The sequence below is a fragment of the Asterias rubens genome, chromosome 8 (genome assembly GCF_902459465.1).
Source record: "Asterias rubens chromosome 8, eAstRub1.3, whole genome shotgun sequence".
In the NCBI taxonomy this organism is placed as follows: Eukaryota; Metazoa; Echinodermata; class Asteroidea; order Forcipulatida; family Asteriidae; genus Asterias; species Asterias rubens.
In genome coordinates this window covers 6,742,123-6,764,815 of record NC_047069.1, presented here as the reverse complement: position 1 = coordinate 6,764,815, position 22,693 = coordinate 6,742,123, and the positions used below count along the sequence as shown (strand labels likewise).

The 22,693-nt window shown below is 38.0% G+C and overlaps 1 protein-coding gene across 1 annotated transcript in view; it reads right to left on the bottom strand.

The window, feature by feature from the left end:
* The window catches only part of LOC117293424 (kinase D-interacting substrate of 220 kDa B-like), a 99,115-nt gene extending 82,997 nt beyond the window's left edge, over positions 1 to 16,118 (bottom strand). Inside the window, exon 1 of the mRNA XM_033775753.1 lies at positions 15,931 to 16,118. Within this exon, the coding sequence (XP_033631644.1) occupies positions 15,931 to 15,987 (57 nt within the window). The 5' untranslated portion in view covers positions 15,988 to 16,118. The remainder of the gene's footprint in view (positions 1 to 15,930) is intronic.
* Positions 16,119 to 22,693: the final 6,575 nt, after the last annotated feature.

The following is a 22,693-nucleotide window of genomic DNA, read 5'->3' as shown; positions in this document are numbered from 1 at the left end:
ATTCTGTCTTTAACATCGTGCTAGGGATCGTTTAAAGTAGGTGTGACTTGACGAGACAGTCACCTCCTTCCCCGAAGCCCCAAGAGAGGGCCTGACGTCATTTCAAGTTAAACTATGGCTTTGCATACATGAAAACTTAATCGCTTAAATCCCATGGCCTGAAGAAATTATGTGTAAATGTTGCCTGTGCTGATTTTTTTTAACGAGTTTATTGAGCATTAGTTTGTGTTAATCAATATCTTTTAGATTATGTCACATAAACTTTCTCCAACAGTAATTAAAATCACATATGCTAGCAGCTTGTAGAATCCAACACGGGACCTTCTTTACCAACAGTTTGCAGAATCTGACATAAATTCTTTTTAACCATCATTGTGTTGATCCAAAACTAATTTTTCTTTTATCAATTGTTTGTAGAATCCAAGACTAATTGTTCTTTCATAAACAGTTTGAAGAATCCAAATCGGTTCTTTGTTTAACAAAGTTTTGTGGCATCCAACACGATTCTTCATTTACCTGTCTGTAGTTCTTGTAGCCCTCCATAGTTACTAAAAGTTTGAAATTCTGAACAGTGAGTGCATCCGATGTTTAGTTCCTACACTACATGGAGGCTATCCTCTTCAAGAAGTGTCAAAATGTTTCACTCACTCCACAGTAATGCTTGATCTGTTCTGTCCTTGACGTTTATCAACTTAATCAACAGTGAAGTGGAACTAAAGATACACACACAAATCTCCCCAAACAGCATTTGTAGTCCTCCAAACTTTGAAATTCATCCAGAGAGAGAGAGAGAAGTGTTGATCATTGTAGATGATAAACTAGTTACTTGTATACATTTCTCAACAAGAAAGAAGTCCACTTAGATTAGATAACATCTGAACTTGAAGCTGTGCATACTATTTTCCGTTCTTGATGAAAAAGTTCAGGAATAAAGAGTTGGATTTTCAAAGTCTTTCTCTACTCAACAGTACAGGATGGACTTTCATTAAAGTTAATCCACAATGAAAATCTGCACCAGATGTATTGAGTTTCAGAGTTAGAATCGTTTTAGTAAATCTCTGACTCAGCGGGTGAAATCCAGGTACATGTATAGGGTAGTTACTCTCAGCAAAAGGTATGTCTTTGGTAATTACACCCTCCGAAAAAGTTTCCTCCTCAGAAACAAATGAGCCGAGGGAGGAAACGAGTTCTGAAATCATCTGCCTACCAAGAGAGTAAAGATGTTCACAGGATGGAGTTTCGGCTATAGTTCATTTCAGTCTGTGAGAGGGCGGCATGCACACAATATGCCATGGTCCACGCAGTTAAAACACACTAATCATCAGTCCAATCCAAACAAGCCGAAATGAAGCGTCTACAGGAAAACATTAGAACTAACAACCGTCCTGCGTGCGCACATCTTTAAACGACAACCAGGTCACCACGTACACTGTACCAGTTCGGTAAGTGACTTTACCCCAAGAAGTAGAAGATGGAGAAGAAGAAAAAAGGATAATCGTCTTGTTTATGACTTGGTCCTCTTCAGGGAAATTATCTACCCTGGTTGTAACAGCAGGAGGCTTCTATGGCTTAATCAAAACGAGCGGTATCCAACCCCATTCTTAGCATGCACCTTCAACGGAAGTAACCCGATATTTTATCTCAGTGAGACCACTTTTCCTCGCCAGCGCGGATAGACGCTAATTAATATGTACTGAGGAGGAGGGTACGGGTTACATGGAAAGAAAACACTACCTCGGTACTTTTGAATACGTCAACTCCTCGTTGGGGGAATAATGGTTTATTTATGCTGGAATTAATAGGATCCCACCTGGTATCCAGCCTTACGGTTGATCCCGAGTAGTTAAAGATGAATCGGACACCGTGCAGGAAACTAATAGGGGCACACTGCATGAATAGCGTTTAGCGAACAAGGTGGAATTATTCAATAGGTTATCCACTGTGTGGTGGCATACACCACACACTATAATGCTTGGTACTGCCATGAATGCACTGCTTGATACAGTATTGGTGATATGGTGCAGTATAGCAAATGGACAGGGTAGGGATTACCTGAATTGATATTGCTAGAGTTTTGAAGTTGGAATAAAAATCAGGGATTTAAGGCATCATTAAAGGCACTCCAACACCTTTGGTAATTGTCAAAGACCAGTCTACTACTTGGTGTAACTCATGCACAAAATAACAAGCCTGTGAAAATTTGGGCTAAATTGGTCCTCGAAGTTGCGAGAGAATAATGGAAGAAAAGACGCCCTTGTTGAACAAATTGTGTGCTTTCTGATGGTTGATTTAGAGACCTCAACATCTAACTTTAAGGTCTCGAAATCAAATTCAAATGTTCTAAGTGAGAAATTGCTTTTTTCTCAAAAACTTGTTACTTCAGAGAGTCTTTCTCACACTGTTTTATACTATCAACAGCTCTCCGTTGCATAATACCAAGTAAGTTTTTATGCTTATATATATTTTGAGTAATTACAAAACGTGTACAGTGCCTTTAAATGCTGCTGGTACCAATTACCAGGTACTGGTTAGTTAATGTTTATGAGAAAGGAAAATAGCGAGGACCAGAGGTTAAATATATTAAATCTGTATAGCACATTGACCAGTTCAGCTACATGTACATATCATCGTCCATGTGTTGTGTAACGCATGTAAAAGAGCCCAAGTGTACTTATCGAAAAGAGAAGGGGTTCGCCCCGGTGTTCCTGGCTCTGGCTGCTGTAGGCCTATGCACCGTAGCACCTTAACCCTTTCAAGGTGCTAAATAAAAGGGTCTCAGAAATCATCACTCCAACTCCGAAAGTTTGTACATACTCAGCGCCTTGAGTACCTTGTTTGGTCGATATTATATCATTATATCTGTAATCATAACAGCAGATCTTCTGCAGCAAACAAACAAACAAACAAACAAACAAACAAACAAACATCAAACACCTTAACCAGCATTCAAATGCCATCCCCCTGTCTGTAACAATCTAAAAGAAGCTAGCGCAAGAACATTCAAGATGAAAGAAACGCCTCCGAGGAAAAAAACAAAAAGAAAGGAAAAAATAAATCCCCAGCCCGTCCAAATCGATCACGTTAATATTTGCCCCCTCTGCTTCAGGGAACACAAACAGCTGCACAAACGTATTACAAACAATCCCAAAAAGTCAGTTGTCTTTCCTTAATTCGATTGGAAATGTCAGAACGCTTGACCGAGGGATATTTGTAAAACTGGTCGCCTAAAACGCCTGGATATTAAAACCATTAATAACATCAAGCTTTTTTTGTTATAGGGGGCACGGTAAAGTGAACCTATGCACTTTTCTCTAGATCCCTTGGAGGTAATCGCCAGCAAAGTGACAGCGTGATGCTCCTAAATGTTAATGTAGAGCAGCGGAATTTAGAGACATACACATGTGTACATAATATTGTCCTTCTTAAAGGCAGTGGACACTATTTGTTATTACTCAAACTAATTATTGGCATAAAACCTTACTTGATAACGAGTAATGAGGAGAGGTTGATAGTATAAAACATTGTGAGAAACGGCTCCCTCTGAAGTGACGTAGTTCTCGAGAAAGAAGTAATTTTCCACGAATTTGATTTCGAAACCTCAAGTTTAGAATTTGAGGTCTCAAAATCAAGCATCTAAAAGCACACAACTTCGTGTGACAAGGGTGTTTTTTTCTTTCATAGTTATCTCGCAACTCTGACAACCAATTGAGCTCAAATTTTTACAGCATATATTTTATGCATATGTTGAGATACACCAAGTGAGAAGACTGGTCTTTGACAATTACCAATAGTGTCCAGTGTCTTTAAAGCAAGTCTAAGTTTGTAGAAACTAAACTTGCTTCATGCTCCTTTTGTTTTGAAAATACTAAGTATACAGAAAAGTTGTCAGACTGCATTCATTAAACAATTAACACATGTGTGACATTCTCTTAAACTTTCCTTGATAAATTACACAAAATTTGTCATACTACATTCATAAAATAAATCATACAAATCTGTGTCTGGGGATCAGAAACACCAGAACTAGAGTCCAGTGCTCTCAACCGATTAACACGACCTGCAAATCAAAGATCATGACCTCCCTCTTCCACCTTTCTCCACCCAAATTACTGCCTTTTTTTAAATTTCAAAACAAACTCCATACCTCTAACCAGCTGAACTCAGCAACTAACGCATTTCCACCTGATGACGGCCTTCCACTAACCATTGGCAATGAAAGGGATCGGTAACTCTTTAATAATGACATTATCCGTGCGCTGCCCGAACAGTCTTTAAAAAATCCTCGCTGTCACTTCGTGGCAAGTGCATAAAACCATCAAACCAAATGGAACTTGTTCCTCGCTAGATCTATTCATCTACTGTTTGCAGGACATCCATGATAGCAAGCAAGATATATCAGTGTTGCACTCATGCATTGAAGAACGGACTAAATCTCACTGCCGCAACAAGTTTATTCCTCGTTTCCACAGGCAACTCTTGGAACATGCCTTTATACTAAGACATTGGATTAGCGTACATAGAGGTATAGTCTTCCAAAGCAATCCTGAGTAACTACCAAACATGAAGATAACATGGTTACAGAATGAAAAACCTGGTCGGCCTGTCACAACACATTCCAGACAACGATATATCGTTCTGTGATACGGGAATGCGGTCAACGTTTTATAGGGATCCGACTTGTTTGTTTTATGCATACTTTGCTGGCCCCTACAACTCGAGTCAATACAGACTGTCGGCCCAAAATAAAAAAAGAACAATCCTTTTGCACAAAGAAAAAATGGGGGATCATAATCTAAATAAAATTGTTTACTTCTTACAGCAAAGTCTGATGATGGTAGCTACCGCAACACTCAATGTAAATGACCCTAATCAAACCCTATAATCACCGATCAAAGTTTGTTTTAAAAAAAAATTGGTTACGTTTAACTTCTGGTCTGCAAACATCAAAGAAGTAAATCGGTCAACTGTGGTTGGCTGCTTTAATGAAATTCTTTGAAATTTACCAATAGAGTGTAAAGAATGGTTTGATATCCTTGTTGGACCATCAAATCAGTTTTTATTATATATCAAAATAACCCAAATATTTTCAGTAGTTGGACTGACTGACGTCTTTATCAACATATGCCCTCATTAATACAATATCAGGCTTTGAACTTTGCTCTTAAAGGGGCATAGCAATTTTCTTCTGGGGTGGGCCACTCTATGAGGAAAAATGTAAATTTGTATGAAATTGCTCCATGAAATTTGGCCTCTACCTTTAAAGACAGTGGACACTATTGGTAATTGTCAAAGATCAGTCTTCTCACTTGGTATATCTCAAAATATGCATAAAATAACAAACCTGTGTAAATTTGAGCTCAATCGGTCGTCGAAAGCTGCGAGATAATAATGAAAGAAAAAACACCCTTGTCACACGAAGTTGTGTGCTTTCAGATGCTTGATTTCAAAACCTCAAATTCTAAATCTGAGGTCTCGAAATCAAATTCGTGGAAAATTACTTCTTTCTCAAAAACTACGTCACTTCAGAGGGAGCCATTTCTCACAATGTTTTATACTATCAACCTCTCCCCATTACTCGTTACCAAGTGAGGTTTTATTAATTATTTTTAGTAATTACCAATAGTGTCTACTGCCTTTAAGCCAATTAATTTTAAATACCTTTAAATACTTTTTGTTTGTGCTCTGTTTTGCAATTTCATAGCCCTCCTGACTACATTTTGATTAAGTTCAAATGGAATTCTTCTCCCATCCTAAAGGTGTGGTACATTCGTTCTTGATACATACACACCACTAAATACACAACAAGATCTAGAAGCGTAGCAGTGTGTGCTTCACTTAATTAAAATGTCAATCAAACAGTGACATCTTATCGGATAACTCGTTGAGTTTACTTCTGTACTCAAGCTCAATGTCAGTCACGTTAATTCACATTCCGAGTTTTTCTAAAAACAAAGTGCATTGAGTAGCCATTTAGAAAAAAATAACAAATTGTGAATTTATGAGTTAAACAATTGATTTCGACCTCTGAGTTTTGACTTTCAGGGTTTGTTTCACTTATCACAAAGGGCAGACACTGGTCTTTGATACTGTTGTTTGCCACAAACGAACTAAGAAAATATTGCTGAACAATTTTCTGTTAAGCAGAAATGAGCAGGATGCCAGTCACAAATTGACATGGTAGTTTGGATGGTTACCTTTGTGTGCTTTAGCAGCTCTATAAATCTGGGCCTTTGGCCCAATTTCATAAAGCTATCTAGCAGGAATTTAATGTAGGGAATGCCTAGTATACTTTTTCTGTCTCTGCTTAGCACGCTTTTGTGCTTACAGGCTTTATGAAATTGGACCCAGGTGATATGGCAATAATCCCTCCAATCTGTTAGATTGACAATTGGACCTCTAGTTGTTACTATATCAGACATTATTCAAATTGTTACTCCCAAATGGTTTATTTAATTAAACAACCTCTGGCCTCCAGATGCAATTTGTCAGTGCAAGTTGGCTATCCCCTCTAACACAAATCCTATTAGACCTATACAGTGTTCAGATAATTGGATGATTAGTGTAATTACATTAAAGATAGCTAAATCTAGCTGCAATAAACTCTATTAGGCCTCGTCCAAGTTGGCGACTAAGAATGCGGCTATATGACTACAAGTGTTGAAGCAGATCAGGCCAATACGCCCTTAGCAACAGCCGCTGACACTAACGAGGCACTATAGCCTGAACATCTGACTTCATACACCGAGGCTCATGAATCCACCTACCAGCCTGAATAGATGTTGCTACATGTACACATTTGAACTCACATTCATTTCACATGGAGATTCGCAGTCAGTTCACATGATTGTAGTACACATACTACATAATGAACAAAACAACACTACACACAACTTTATGCACAAGTACATGTACGCTGCAAGTAGACGCAGCCGATCAAAAGTGCAATTCTCGGACCAATCACAACACAGATATGGAACGCTTATGTCACAGCACATTTTATTCAATTAAATCATTGCATCCAATGAAATCATTGGGTCTGAAAAACCATGCCTGTCTTTATCCGTGAGGATAAAGTCAGGGACCAGTCTCATTTAGGCACAGTTGTGGTGTCAACAAACCTCCAGCATGGCAGCGGCCATTTTGTTTTTCTTTCATTACAAATAAATGCAACCACAACAAGCTTTGCATGGTTACAAAATAATTGAGATCATACTTCACAGAGAATGTAAAAGCCACATCAGTATCCATGCAACACAATGCGATTTATTAAGTTGATGCGATTTATTAAGTCTTTTTTATAATAATTAATGAGAAAAAAAGTGTCACAATTTATTTTGGATATCACTGTACTGTGAAGTATAAACCTACTAACCTATAAACCTTGGCTACATGGCAGTTAACAGTTGCATGGCTTCTGACTGGCACTCTCCAAACTAAGATATTGACAATATTGTGTCCTTTATCATGGTGGAGAACCATCAGTGGTTTTCCGACCAAAATATCAACTGCAATGTCTGCTAGAATTCTGCAGACTCCATCGAATTCATATAAAAAGACATATTCATAACTTTGTTAGAATACATGTATCACTCTCATGTACCTCTCAGGGTTTCATACTGCTTACAAGCGACAATATAGTAGGGGAACAAGAATAGTGCTTATGGTAGCAGTTCTACATTTTAAGACAGGCAATGAAGTAATGCGCTTGCAGCAGTAATAAATGCTACGCTTGCAGCAGGCAGCATTATATCTTTGCGTTTGCACGTAGGTAAACACAAAGTGCATTACATAGATTACAGAGGTTTTGATTGTGGGCATGGCGACACTTTGATTGAACCTTACGGATCTTACACTGCAGGAACACAAAAACACATAGTTAGAAAATGGTCAGAACGCATCGTCATTGTGGTAACTGTTGTTAGATAGATTTGGCGAGTCTATGGATTTATTCAGGGATTCAAATAAGTCAACACTTTTGTTCGTTGATGTGGATATAATGAAGGTGGCCACATTTGCCTTCCCTTCACTAACAGATTTTGTAAATTTGAGAATATAAAAAATGTAATTTGAGAATATCAGCAAGTTTCCTCACAATGAGAACTTTTTACAGGAATAACTCCGAAAGGATACACTAAATTACATTTAAAGGATTGTTGGTTTTGGGCAAGAAACTCAATGCAATCCTCTAGTTTCAATAAGCCACACATCTTAACTCAAAAAAATTCATCACATAGAGTGGTTGTGCTTGCCAGAAAATCCTGATGAATAACCAAGTCAGGGATGTCGTACAAGCTGATTTTCTATTCTACTTGTGAAATCGTAACAAGAAAAACTGTGTTCTCTGGCATGAAATTTTGTGTAGGTCTAGGTATCATAGTTTATAAGAATAACAAGAATAGAATAATACGTTCAAAATGGCACTCCCAAATGAGTAATTAAGCAGTGTTCCTATTAGACTTTGTTTTGTTAAAGTACCACAACTTTTCTGTAGAATGACGAAATCCAATCCAATGGGGACACAAGGTAAACTGCATGTCCTCCCTGTCAATTTACCACGACTGTGATGTAAAAACTAACAGGCCGAAAGGGGTCGTGGGAAAACTTCCGCGCTGTCAAGGTAAATTGAAAGGTTTGCTTAAAGTACAATGGGAATGGCTCCGCGCTGTAAATCTAAATCTAGCGTGAATTCCCTGTAAAGCTCTATGCAAACGTCACAAAATAAAAGTCCAGATGGGAAGGTTTGGTAGAATTACACCAAAGTCAGTCCTGGTAACTTTCCGCCTAGCAGCGGAAACAAAAGTCCAATGGGAACATAACCACTTGCTTGGATCACTGAGGTCACACAATAGAAGCGTATGTGGCATGCATATCTCTCAGCCACTAAGTCTTCCTTTTACCTCATTTGGGGCACTGTTTGAACTTGTGGCTTTATACCAAATGGATCTATTGGGATTTCTAATTCATGACGCACCATCATCCCTTTAAAAACTGAAGAAAAAAATTTCATTAAAAAATGTGCAAACATCACCACGATGGTGGACAAGATATCCTCAGCACAGATGGAATAATGACCAAGAAAAAAAACCCCAAAAAACATTCATGCATTACTATCTCGTCGTAGGATGCTTAATTATGACAATATTGATTGTCTTTTTGTTTGAGGACGATCACAAGCATCTGACTAAGCCGCAAAACGGACTACAATGTCTTGCTTGGAAATTAATTAACACGAGCGGAGAGAGATGTGGTGTGTCAAACAATATTGACCCTGTTGACACTGCGATGGGTTGTTTGCAAATGTACCACGTACCACGCAGTGTAAAAGAGAATCAAAGATAAATACGTAATAATCCCTCTAGAGGCTATCTAAAGGAACGAAATAGCAGGGCCGCAAACCATCACAAGGGTAAACCCTTTGAATGATTTTGCATGTCTAGAATTCTTTTTGAGAATATTGTGTATGGTATGTATTATAACTATCATGACACATATGGGCTAAGAAATCTGATTAAACAAAATAATTGTTAAAATCCAGTCATATCTTAACAATTACACATAAATTAATGGTCTCTATTGAGTTACATAGCTAATCAAGTTTGATCAGTATCATAAATCTGAAGAAAAAAAAAAAGTCTGTAACCTTGTTTACTTTTTAACTTAGTCATTTGACAAACTTAAATGGTTTCAACTGAAAATTGCAGCAAAATTACAGGCAGGCCCCATACTTCACACGGAGGCAATGAAGGTGATTGCCTCTAAGCCCAGATTCCTTCCCTTGGTGCCCTTGAATTGCTTTAGTAGAAATTAACAATTTGCTTATAGGGTGACCTTTACCAAGGAGAAAATGCCTTGGTGCCCTTTCCCTTTCCGTGCCTGTAAAGGCCACCCCCTCTTCCATTTGTGTTCTTAATACACAGATGATCATGGTAACAAAGTTCACAGCCTTTTAAGTTTCAAGGGGTTAGCAAACTATTAACACCTAGGTTTTCATCAACAGGCTTTGCCCTCTCTTGTTTCATCTACATGACTTAAGTTTAGTTGATGATCGCCTTGGGGAGGTTGGGAGGGGGGGGGAACAGAGAAAGAGACCCGTTAAGTTCTTTAACGTCACACTCGGGACACATCTTTGGTGTGATCAATCACGGAGCGTTCACCACATTCTCAGTTCTCACTGATTGTTTTCACAATTCCCTATCCAGACATAAATGTCACTTTACGTGGGTGAGGCCGATTCTGGCTTCAGACTGACAGTGGAATTTACCAAACTTGTTAGGAAGGTCATCTGGAATGTCTACGGGGATTCGAGGAATATGTGCGGAGCGTAATTGCGTGACCAACTCATTCAAAAGTATATCGCACGTCGGAAATAACAACCGACTGGTACGATTCATGCTGTAAATGTTGATAGTTCGGTCGGTGACAACTCATAACATTTTGATCAACTCATAAATACATACAGCAGAGATGCAACCCAGGTGTTGAAAAAAAAATCTGAATAATGTTGTGGTTACATTTTGGACACTAACCACGCCCACCTCACAGACCTAAACCTGGACTGATGTTTTTTTACCAGACGGGATTGTGTTAAAGTTTTATCAGCGATTTTCAAATTTTTCGGATTTAAAAACAGCAAATTTGGAAGCATAAATTTGGCAAATATCCGACATTTTCGATCCGATTGATACATTTAAGGGGTAAAAAACAAAAAAGTATGTTTTTCCGATTAAAATCAGAAAAATTGCATCTCTGATACAGGTTTGCATGCCTTGAATCGCTCTTGAAGGGGTACAGTAATTTTTCTATAGTAAGGGGCAGTAGGCTAATATGAGGAAAATGTAAATATGTATTGCAACTTTGCAAAGGGCCACAGTTTGCTCTTACAGCCTTCCTGAATTCATTATGAACATAACGCACGTAAAATTTGATTAATGCATGTAAAAGTACCTATAGTGCACTTATCGAAAAGAGAAGGGGTTTACCCTAGTGTGCCTGGTTTGATTGGCAGCATATTGCATTGTAACGCAGCACCCTGTAAATCTTATTTGTACACCTGCACATGTGTAAATCCCCGTATTTGGAGATTATGCAGTATTTCACCACAACCAGAACCATAACATGGTGCTAAGTAAAGGAAAAAGGTCTCACAATATTCAAACGTAGCTCCACAATACCTTGCAGGAAAATACTGAGCGTTGAAGTGCCTTGAGCGTCACTGAGTGACGGATACATAGTATAAGTGCTATATGAGAAGCCACTATGAAATTATTGTGAGAGACTTTTGCTCTGGCGAATCCCTACTTCACTTTGAGACTGACAACTGCGCAAACAAAAAATTAAAAAATTACCAAAAATAACTCCCCCCCCCCCCCAAAAAAAAATTACAGTACATGTTCACTGCACCTTTGAAGTTTCAATTAAATCGTACTGACTCACTGAATGAAGTCTGGCCCTGTGAGGGATCCCCCTCCAGTGCGAAACCATGTGTTTTATCCAGTAGAGCACGACCGATGAAAACACAGACACATACACTCTTTAATCATACTAGCCAATAGGTCTGATTAAATTATCGCTGAGATGTAATTGGGAAAGAAAATCCCCTGCGGGTTTATAAATGACGTTTCTATTGCTTCAACCGAACGAGAGAGAATAGATGTACAGACACTGTATAAACAGTCCATTGATTTGTTTGATTAATTATTGCAAAGAGAGACCGCTATTTCTTTCTTCTATTCAAAACAAATCCTGATGTATCATTTTTCATCGTTATGAAATTCAATCTCCACACTTGTTTTGATGATGAATGGTTATGTATCTGGTGTTGTTGCATAAACTGTTTTTACTATAATTGTTATTCATTTTCTGATTTTGACTATCAATTTGGTGCTGTGCCTCTTGTGGGTTCAATGCTTTAAAGCCAGTGGACACTAATGGCAATTGTCAAAGACTAGTCTTCACAGGTGGTGTATCTCAACATATTCATAAAATAACAAACATTGAGCTCAATTGGTCATCGAAGTTACGAGGAAAAAAACACCCTTGTCGCACCATGGTCACACAACGTTGTGTGCTTTCAGATACTTGATTTCGAGACCTCAAATTCTAAATCTGAGGTCTCGAAATCAAATTCGTGGAAAATTGCTTCTTTCGCAAAAAACTACGTCACTTCAGAGGGAGCTGTTTCTTACAATACTATCAACCTCTCCCCATTACTCTTTACCAAGTAAGGTTTTATCCTAACAACTATTCTGAGTAATTACAATAGTGTCTACTGCCTTAAATGCTGTATAACTTTTTATCTTTGCAAATACACATGAACTATCTACTTTTATGTACAACAAAGGCGCAATTATCAAACAAATGTACGATCTGTTTTATGTACTCAAAATATGTAAACAATTGTAGGTGTCACAAGAGGGCATTATCACTCAAGAACACAAATCAGCAAGACACATTTTTGTTTGGTGAGATGGTGTTTCCAGTAAACATTCTACATGTATATCTGTAGAACAAGTAATCCACAACTCAAAACATATAATATGGTGTTCCAGCAAACCTTCTACAACTATAGTTCGCTATACAGTTCAATTCAGAACAATCCACAACTCCAAAGATATTTCACAACAGGACCAACAGCTTGTTCCATCCTAAGGATGCAGCAATAATGGTTTGAATTTTCTTGCTTAGGCTTAGGGCTACAAGTGTCACGACAGGGACTCGAACCCACACTCTGCTGAACCGGCGTTAGAGTCCCGTGCCCTCATCCATGACAACTCATACATGTAACACACATGTATTTCATGGTATTCCAGCAAATCTACTACATCTATGTGTTTGCTGATCAGTTCAATTCAAAAGCAGAACTCATTAGCTAGACTATCTCATGGTGTTTCCTGCAAACCTTGGTTTTTAGTTTTGTAGTCTGCCGATCAACCATCCACAGGAACACCCTGCAATGTTTAATCATACACAGCCCCGAAGCTTGAAAGGGAGTCTGCTTGACAATAACCCTCAGCAAGACACTTAATTATTGAGTTGTTTAAAGGCACTGGACACTATTGGTAATTAATAATGTCAGCATAAAACCTTACTTGGTAACAAGCAATGGAGAGCTGTTGATAGTTTAAAACATTGTGAGAAACAACTCCCTCTGAAGTAAGGTAGTTTTTGAGAAAGAAGTTATTTCTCATTAAAATATTTGAATTGATTTTGAGACATCAGCTGAGGACTCGAAATCAAGCATCTGAAAGCACACAACTTGGGCGACAAGGCACTGGATGGACACTATTGGTAATTGTCAAAGACCAGTCTTCTCACTTGGTGTAGTTCAACATATATGCATAAAATAACAAACCTGTGAAAACTTGAACTCAATTGGTCATCGAAGTTGCAAGAGAATGATGAAAGAAGAAAAGTCATTGTTGCACCAATTTGTGTGCTTTCAGATGCACAATAAAAGGCTTCAGTCATGAAGTCTTTTAATTTTTAGGTGAGGAATTACCCCTTTCCCAAAACAATGTTACTTCAGAGGGAGCCATTTATCACAATGTTTTATACTATTAGCATCTCTACATTGCTCATTACCAAGTAAGTTTGTAGGTTCTAACATATATTTTGAGTATTTACCAATAGTGTCCAGTGCCTTTAATTACCATCAGCGCCGTCCTAAATGTTAGTCTTCACATTCAGAGACATCAAGGTTAATCAAAGAAAAAGCCCTGGCGAGCCTTCATAGCAACAGTAACGCATGTAGTCCTCAATCTAATGTACATTGGTGAAACATAATGGCCGCCACTAAATAGGTTAACGCAATTATACACATAGCAGGGAGTTACAACATGGGGTTTAGTTTAGAGAGAGTCATCAGTGTGCGACAAATTCATGAATGTAACCCTTTTAGTTAGGGTGGTGCCTGGCGTCACGAATGTCATTTTAAAATACTGTTACATTCAAACTAATATGATTTCTAGAAATTGGAACAAGCACATGGGGGCACAAGATGAAAGAATTATTGTGAAGAATTATTCCTTGTTAACGACAAGATTTTTATGATGTTTTTCTCAATTGCACAACTTTCAAATCAATGTCATGTTGAATAAAACAGAATACAAGGTGACTGAATATCCTAATAACATGGCATTATCATATGGCATTATCATATATCATATATCATTGACGTATGACATATATCTTTGAAACATTGTAAACAAATAATACTGTTTTTCCGAAGGTAGATTATGTCTTACATCACACAACAATTGATTGAAGGAAAAATAAAAATCACAAAATATTTTCTTAAAACTTAAACTTGACCCATTCAAACATAAACTTTAATGCACTAAAGATTCAGATATTCTTTTCCATTTTCTTTTAAAAGACACATTTTGTAAATTTGTTCTTTAATTGATTTCATAAAAATCTTCCACAGTGTTCATCCCCAAGCAAAAATGTCTTCACCCTGTTTTCGGAGTTATTCGAAAACATTACCTCCCTGAAGTCAATTTTATCCAAGCCTGTTATCATTTATGTTTTATGAAAAAACACATGCAGCCTATCAAGCGACTCTAAAACAACATCCCAAGCCTTTTTGCTCCGTGAATTTTCCATGCGCTAACAAAACAGTATTGCCCTTTGATTTTACTCTTTCTCGTAATAATTTCCTATGCTGTTCGACGGGTGCAAAAAGGTCAAATATAATCACTGGTAACCGTGGGTTTGATTGAACAGAAAAATAGTAATAGCAAAGCACATTTACAACGTGATGGTATCCATCTAGAGACATTCATGGCGCATTTGCATAATATGTTCGGCGGGAAAATGGGAGAGGAACAGTGCATAAAAAGGTGGAACACAGGATAGTGTTTCTGTTGTGTACTGTCATCTGAATAAGCCAGAGAACAACATTGGTAATTATCAAAGACCCGTATACACACACTTTATATGACCCATGAAACAACATACATAATGTAAACATTAAGCTCAATCGGTCATCGGGGTATGGTCCCCCTTCCATAGACCAGACATGAAACTTTCTAATTGCAAAAATCTAAGAGAAAATGGCTGATCACACGAAACTATTGTAAACAGTGTTTTTCAGTCTTCTATGGCACTGTTTTGAAAAGAAAAAGAAGAAATCAGCTGACCAGCTGAAACGTTGCATGCCTTGTTTTAATCCTATATGTACAAACCTGTGAAAATATCATTTCAAAGGGTCACATTTTTAAGCTTTCAACACAAATCTAGAGCGGTTATTTTAAGACAGAAAGAATAATCCACACAATCTGAAATTTACTATCAGTTAATGCTTCTCAGATTCAAACTTTGTTGGTACGACAACTGGCATATTTTTCCATAACCACATTACTACAAAGTAAAATGATTCTCAACTTACTATATGTCATCGAACTGTCTAAACGCAAAAGTTTGTTTTGCCATTTAATTTAAGAGTGATTCTAAAACCAAAGAAATGTGAAGTCAATGAACATCTTAATAGCACCACTTGTCATAAAAGTAAAATATTTTAAAGTAAATTCTGCAAACGGAGACCTATTTTATTCTCCAAATTGTTTAATAACAAGTCTGCTACCTTTACAATCAAATTCACAAACCCAATTATTTTGAGTAGCGCATCAATCATGATTTTTAAAGAAGCATCTACCACGTTTTACAGACACGATGAACATTTTTTGTACATGTCCACCGTAAACAACTGTACATTACAAAAGCACCCTTTCATGGACGTACCTTGTGTAAGTCTAACAATTTTATAAACATAGTATGCAAATATTCACATTCCAGCAGTGTTCGAAATGTACACAATGATCGGTGATAAAACAATAAAATACACCTGTCCACATGAAGATCAATTCAAAACAATTCCACTTAAAAACAGACAAATTGCTTCTTAAAAAACTAAACAACACAATTACATACTTGAATCCTGAGCGACTTGCCTCTGACGTACAAGCAGGCAGCAACCAGCGAGCACATCCTTACAAAAAATCCTTCCCAGCAATCCCTTCTGAAAATACGAATCCCTCTGCGAAGAAGACTTCTACCGTCTCAATATTAAAAGAGGGGGGATAAAACTGATGCGTAGGAGATGCGGAGATGATAATATGGTGAATTGATTATCACTTTCACCTTGGTATGGTGCAGTGAGAGAGACGGACAATAGTAGAGAGAGAGACATTGAACGCAGGAGGAGTGTCAACATTGCAGAGGGGGGTGCCATATTAAACGAAGATAGTAACCGCAACGATGGCTCAGGTATGGATCAAACACGGTTAGGACCCAAACTCAAGGCCAGACTTTATGATGATGGTTGATGAAGCACGAAACAATATATATACAAGAGGACATCTGTCGCGCGGTTGTTAAAGTTAAAGCGGCGTACACTTGCATGGCTCAAGATTCAGGAATACCTCTCTAGGAGTAAGCTCATGTTCATTTTTGCAAAGGGTACTTCCGTTTTAAATGTTAAGAGTCTACGGCAGGCTCAAAACTTCATGGAGGCAATGAAGGCGATCGCCTCAATGGCCCCTGGTCATTGCCTTGGTGCCCTTGAAATACTCCAGTAGAAATTTACAATTTTCAAGAAGGTGCCCTTTACTAAGGAGAAAAACGCCTTGGTGCCCTTGCCCTTTCAAAAACAAAACATACAGGCCTGCTACAGGAGTAGTTTGAAGGCCAGCACTAAGGCCAAGGCGATGGGCAAGAGAGGCATCCTTGCAAATTTCAAGCCTGACTGCATGGACTGCAGAGTTTCCACCTGTAAACATCCCAGACGTTTTTAAACCAAGCCCTTGGCCTATGAATATATCTAATTAAACAAATTTCACTGGCAGGATATTCGGAAACGAGAAAAACTCACCAACATCCACTCACCAACTCTCCTCATTGATTAAATCAAGTTCATCTTGTTCGAGTACATAGACATAATAGAAGGGTTTGTGACTCCAAACATTACATCCACAGATATTAAAGTTTAATGGTTCAGGATCTTTGCGAGACAAGACGAAACACCACGATAAATTCTTTCTGAGCAGTTTTGTGCTTTTTGATCACAATTTTGAACTACATTGTTTGTCAAACAGGCATGTGAGTAACTATCCATGAAAGAAGAGGAAACGAGAAAACCGGGCAAGAAAAAAAGAGGAAACGATAACATTCCTATACTTTTGTGCACAGAAAATGAAGAAAAATAGAGGAATAGCTTGCAACACTGGACTTGCATCAAGGGGTCCAGTGGGTATTTTGAGTGTAACACTGTTTATGCCGTTAGGCATGTTACAATGAATGTAGGTGTGTGAATGCCGAGCGATAGACATCTAACAATCAGCTGATGAGTTTAGATTGCATCCTCAACGACCATGCGCATGCCAAAGGTATCGGCATATATCTCCGACAACATACATGTACCAACATGTTGATCACTATTTCATGTTTTTTTTTTCTTTCTTCTTCCTCCCATCTGATTTAGGTTACTTTGTCACACGTCAGAGCTAGTAAGTAATATTGCCATCCAGATATATCTATATGAGCTCTCCCTTCGGCTGCACTGCATCCACATTCTAGATCAATCTCTCAAAGTGTTTCCTGATTGATCTGTTTTTTAGGTGGTGGTTAGCTTGTAAACAAAATAATACACTGTGAGAATGTGTCACACATAAACAACATCAATGTACTTATATATAACAAGGGCCCAGTTTCATAGAGCTGCTTATTGCATAAAATATTGCTTAACATTTGTCTGCTAAGCTCAACTAAGCAGGATATACAAGTTACTTTGTGTATGTGTAAAATGGTATTTAAGCACGTAACCTTATTCTGGTAAGCATAACTTGTTATGCTTTTAGAAAGCAGCTCTATGAAATTGGGCCCTGCCATAGGCTGAAGGTGAAAGAAAACCTCAAGACTTCAGGGATTGTAGCTCAGAACTTGTACTGGACTAGAGAATGCGCTACAAGACCAGTATCAAATTGAGAAGAACACTACCTACAGTTTCACAAATTGAGCTGTCTTTGGATTAGTACTAATGAATATTAACAATAATAACAAAGTTTTATAGAGCGCACATATCCACAAAAGTGCTCAGGGCGCTATTACAAAGAAACTCAAACAAAGAAAACCACAAAGAACAGATTAAATAATTTAAAAAAACGGTTTCTCGAAATGAGGTGTGTTTTGATAGATGTTTTGAAAGAGTGAATAGAAGTGGATGTTTTGATGTGAAGAGGAAGTTGATTCCAGAGATGAGGTGCTGCAATAGAAAAATATCTGTCCCCCCAGGTGCGATTAGACTTGATTTCTTGAAGAAGATATCTGTTAGCAGAACGAAGATTGCGAGATGGTTTGTAGATGTTGAGCATGTCTTGGATGTAAGCAGGTGCTTGCCCATTTAGAGATTTGAAGACAATGAGCAAGAGTTTATAGATGATTCTAGAAGATACTGGGAGCCAGTGAAGATCTAAAAGAACAGGTTTTATATGGGAGTTTTTCGTTGTTAAGGTGACCACACGAGCAGCAGTGTTTTGTATGCGTTGAAGGCGGGATAGCTGAACATCTGGAAGCCCAAATAAAAGAGAATTTCCCATATCAAGACGAGATTTAACAAAGGAGTGGACAATCTGTTCTGTGGAAGCGTGATCAAGATATTTTTGGATCCTTCCTATGTTGCGGATGTGAAATGAAGCAGAACGAACCGTGTTAGAAATGTGGTTCTTGAACGTCATCATTGAATCAAAAATGACACCCAGATTGGGTCACACATCTATTTTTTTTTTATTATGGATTAAACTTCAATAATCAAAAAAATTGAAATACATGTGTATTAATCAGTGGTGTTATTATTCAAAAAGACTAGACCATTGGACATGAGTTTACTGGCCCGACGTTATAATCACTTGACTCAGATACAAGCAGGTGATCAACTAGGGGGGCATGTCATCATTTTGGTTAGGGTTGTGCGAGGTGATCAACTAGGGGTGCATGTGATCATTTTGGCTTAAGACCTAAATGTGTATGTTTTAATTTCCATAGATTACTTATCATGACAAATATATTTAAACTGGGGGAGGCACCTCCCAGGGACTTAAAACTCCCCTTTTGATACGTGATAATGTTATACACATTCAAAACCAACTGACAGTAACAATGACCGATAGTTTGGTAACATTTCTGTCTAGACTTTGGACACCAAGTGTTTAGGTTGGTATTTGGTAAAGATTAGGCCTAATGTAGCATCACAACAAATATTAGTTCATCGGTTCATGTGAAGTTTCCAGTGTTTACCACACAAACTGTGTATTGGTAAAACACTGTAAACGTCGCCCGAAGTGACCTTTCTGTCAAAGATCAAAACCTCATGCAAATTGTTTTTTTTATACAGAATATTTATTTACTCATTATTGTTAACATTTTCACAAGGTTTGAGAAGCTTACACATATTGGTTTTGTAGTTACAATAATTAGTACGGAAGACTGGCATTTGTTAGTGAGAGTACTCGAAACTAATCATTTAAAGTATGACTTACATCATGATGGATATGTTTCTTAAGAGTTAATCAAGGTTAGGTCCCACAACGGAGTCCATTCAAGTTCAACTTTATGAGTAACCCTTCATGACTGCAGTTTCTAAAAGTTGCAATAAAATGGGTTTAAAGGCAGTGGACACTATTGGTAGTTTCTAAAAGTTGCAATAAAATGGGTTTAAAGGCAGTGGACACTATTGGTAATTGTCAAAGACTGGCCTTCACAGTTGGTGTATCTCAACATCTGCATAAAATAACAAACCTGTGAAAGTTTGAGCTCAATTGGTCATCAATGTTGCGAGATAATAATGAAAGAAAAAACCACCTTGTCCTACGAAGTTGTGTTGCTTTAGATGGTTGATTTCGAGACCTCAAGTTCTAAATCTGAGGTCTCGAAATCAAATTCATGGAAAATTACTTCTTTCTCGAAAACTATGGCACTTCAGAGGGAGCCGTTTCTCACAATGTTTTATACTATCAACCTCTCTCCATTACTCGTTACCAAGAAAGGTTTTATGCTAATAATTATTTTGAGTAATTACCAATAGTGTCCACTGCCTTTAAGAGCTAAAATTTTAAGGATATATTGCAGTGTATGAGTAGACATCAATCACACATTAGTGTCTCCAAAGTGGTTTTTTATTCAATTTTTTTACAATGGCAAATGACTGCCATCACTCAGGGTTCTCGGCTGCAGCTGAAGACCAAGAACGGAAGTTGCACATTGATTCATGATTCTGTCAATCAACTTTAATGTCCTCTTTACCATCTCCAATCCATAGACTATCGGAAGTTTGAAATTGCCTTCAAGATTTCTGAAGATGAAATATGCATACTGAACAGGAAAACCCACAACATATCTCCCTTTTGGGAACACTCACAGATTTTGTAAGAAATTTATGACAAGACTAAGGGTGGCAGGGTGGAGAGACAACGTTGACGGAAAAACAAATCGGAAACGCCTATAAAGATCTTAAAGGGTAGGGTCATACTTTGGTAAGTCTCCAAAATTAATGGCCATAAAAATGTATTTGGTAAGGAGCTGTTGTAGAATAAACTATTTGGAGATGAGAAAAGATTCGCTTCGAAGAAAAAATGGTTTGGGTAGTGATTACACATCAAACAGCACAATTAGCGCCAATAACCGGATTAATAGGTTACAAGAAGCCATACTCAGTTTTAGTTGTGCGAGGAAGACCCTGATGGGGAAAACCCATGCAATCAGGTAGGGATTCAGACCCCGTTTACACTAGATCCCAAAAGCCAGATCAGACCCGGATCGAATCCGGCAAGGTGGATTAACCGCTAGTGTAAACGCAAAAATGCCGGGCCAGACCCGGGTCCGTATCCAGCAATTTCAATCTACCTTTCGAGGAGGGTTGAATCCGGCAATTGGTGGATTAAGGTCCGGCAATGTGGATTCAAATACAAGTGTTAACGCAAAGGTGGATTAGACACGGCAATTTGAGGTGGCCATTTCCGGGTTTCGTTAGGAATGGCGCGCTTTTCTCTTCGTCGAATTATTATTTTGTGAGCGTCTCCGTTGTTGCTATGTATGGCATGCACAGTGCACATGGGCTGTGCGTGTGTGAAACGTTTTGTTGTTTTCAGCGTCCCTAATTACATACATTGCTACCTTCGGAGCTTGCCTTGTTGCTGTATTTGGTTAAAGTTGCTATCTATTCTACCTCCATTGTCATTGTTGACTTAAACATTTACACGTTTTAGGAGTGAATAACATGATTTTCGTGAACTTTTCAAAATATCCCAACAATCTTGACAACTATAGCTTGTTTGAGAAGTTGTACACCCGTTCTCATAATTGTGTTCGAACAAATGATTTGCAACGCTACCATGTAATGGAATCGAGCACATGCACAAACGTTTGGGTACGAAAACTAGATTATGTCGGGTTCCCTGAACGACATTATAATAACATGTCTGATCAATTGCTACAACTGAATTGGTGCCAGACTGATTTACTCGATGCTCCGGCTACAAGAATCTTCACATAATACTTTTCGTTTTCGCCAATTATTACAGATCGCTCCATCATTTATCTTTGTTGATGTACATGTACCTTGAAGAAAATATAATGCTAAAATCGTGACCCTTGAGCTCTTTCCGAGGAGCGGTGACGTCACTGCCAATAAACATCCTGTTCAAAAGTGTGATCGGAGCCGGATTAAGCACTGGTGTAAACGCGACAATGGATCGTGATCCGCGGTCGTAAAAAAATTCAGAAACTCAATCCACCTTTCTGGATCTAGTGTAAACGCGGTCTCAAACAACCAATCCAAAGAAAATGTTGCTTAGCAAAGGACCAGGAAATGAGTCAAACCTTTAGCTGGTAACCTTACTTCAGTAAACCAACTTGTTTTGTGCTTTAAAGGTACTTTTTGAAATTAATCCTGATCTATTCGATGAAATCCCTAAAGCTTCTCACAATGCATTTTAGAGGATTTATGGACTCTCAACAATACTTTAAACCTAGTTGTTTGGATAAATGGACTTCAGGAATGCCTTTTGTTTCTGTGATGCTCAGTTGACATCTTTCAAGAAACGATAAAAGTGGAAGTAGGTCTATGAAATAAAATTCGGCATCATGAAAACAAATACCAATTTGCAGGCCTGTGCAATGTGAAAAACTATCTTTCCCTTTCCTTCTGTCATCCGAACTTGAAGAGAGCAGTATCCCTTACAAGGACCTACACAGTTTTTAATGGGAAGCGATGACACAAAAAGGCATATCATGCTAATGAAAACTCTATATAGGGAAACATCAATTGTCCCAAGGTGAGTCTTAAAAAAATATATCACGTATTATTTTACTAAGTAACACGAGCAAAATAATGTGCTTGCCTGCGGCACAACCAACACCATGTACTTTTTAAAGAACCACAACATATTTCCATGGTCTATCTTCAACACCCTGTTTGAATTAAAATTACAAGTTATTTTTTGAGAGCCCTTGAATTGGAATTGCAAAACTGCGAGTTCTACTCAGAAAAATATTGGATTTCTCACTGATGGGTGACATTTCATATGATTGGTATTCTAGGCAGATGTCTGTTTTGTGCCTGGGCTGGTTGGGTTCTCAGTCTGTCAATCACAATTCAGCATGACGAAAGTCATGCTTTGAAAGGAGCCAGACATTTATTTCT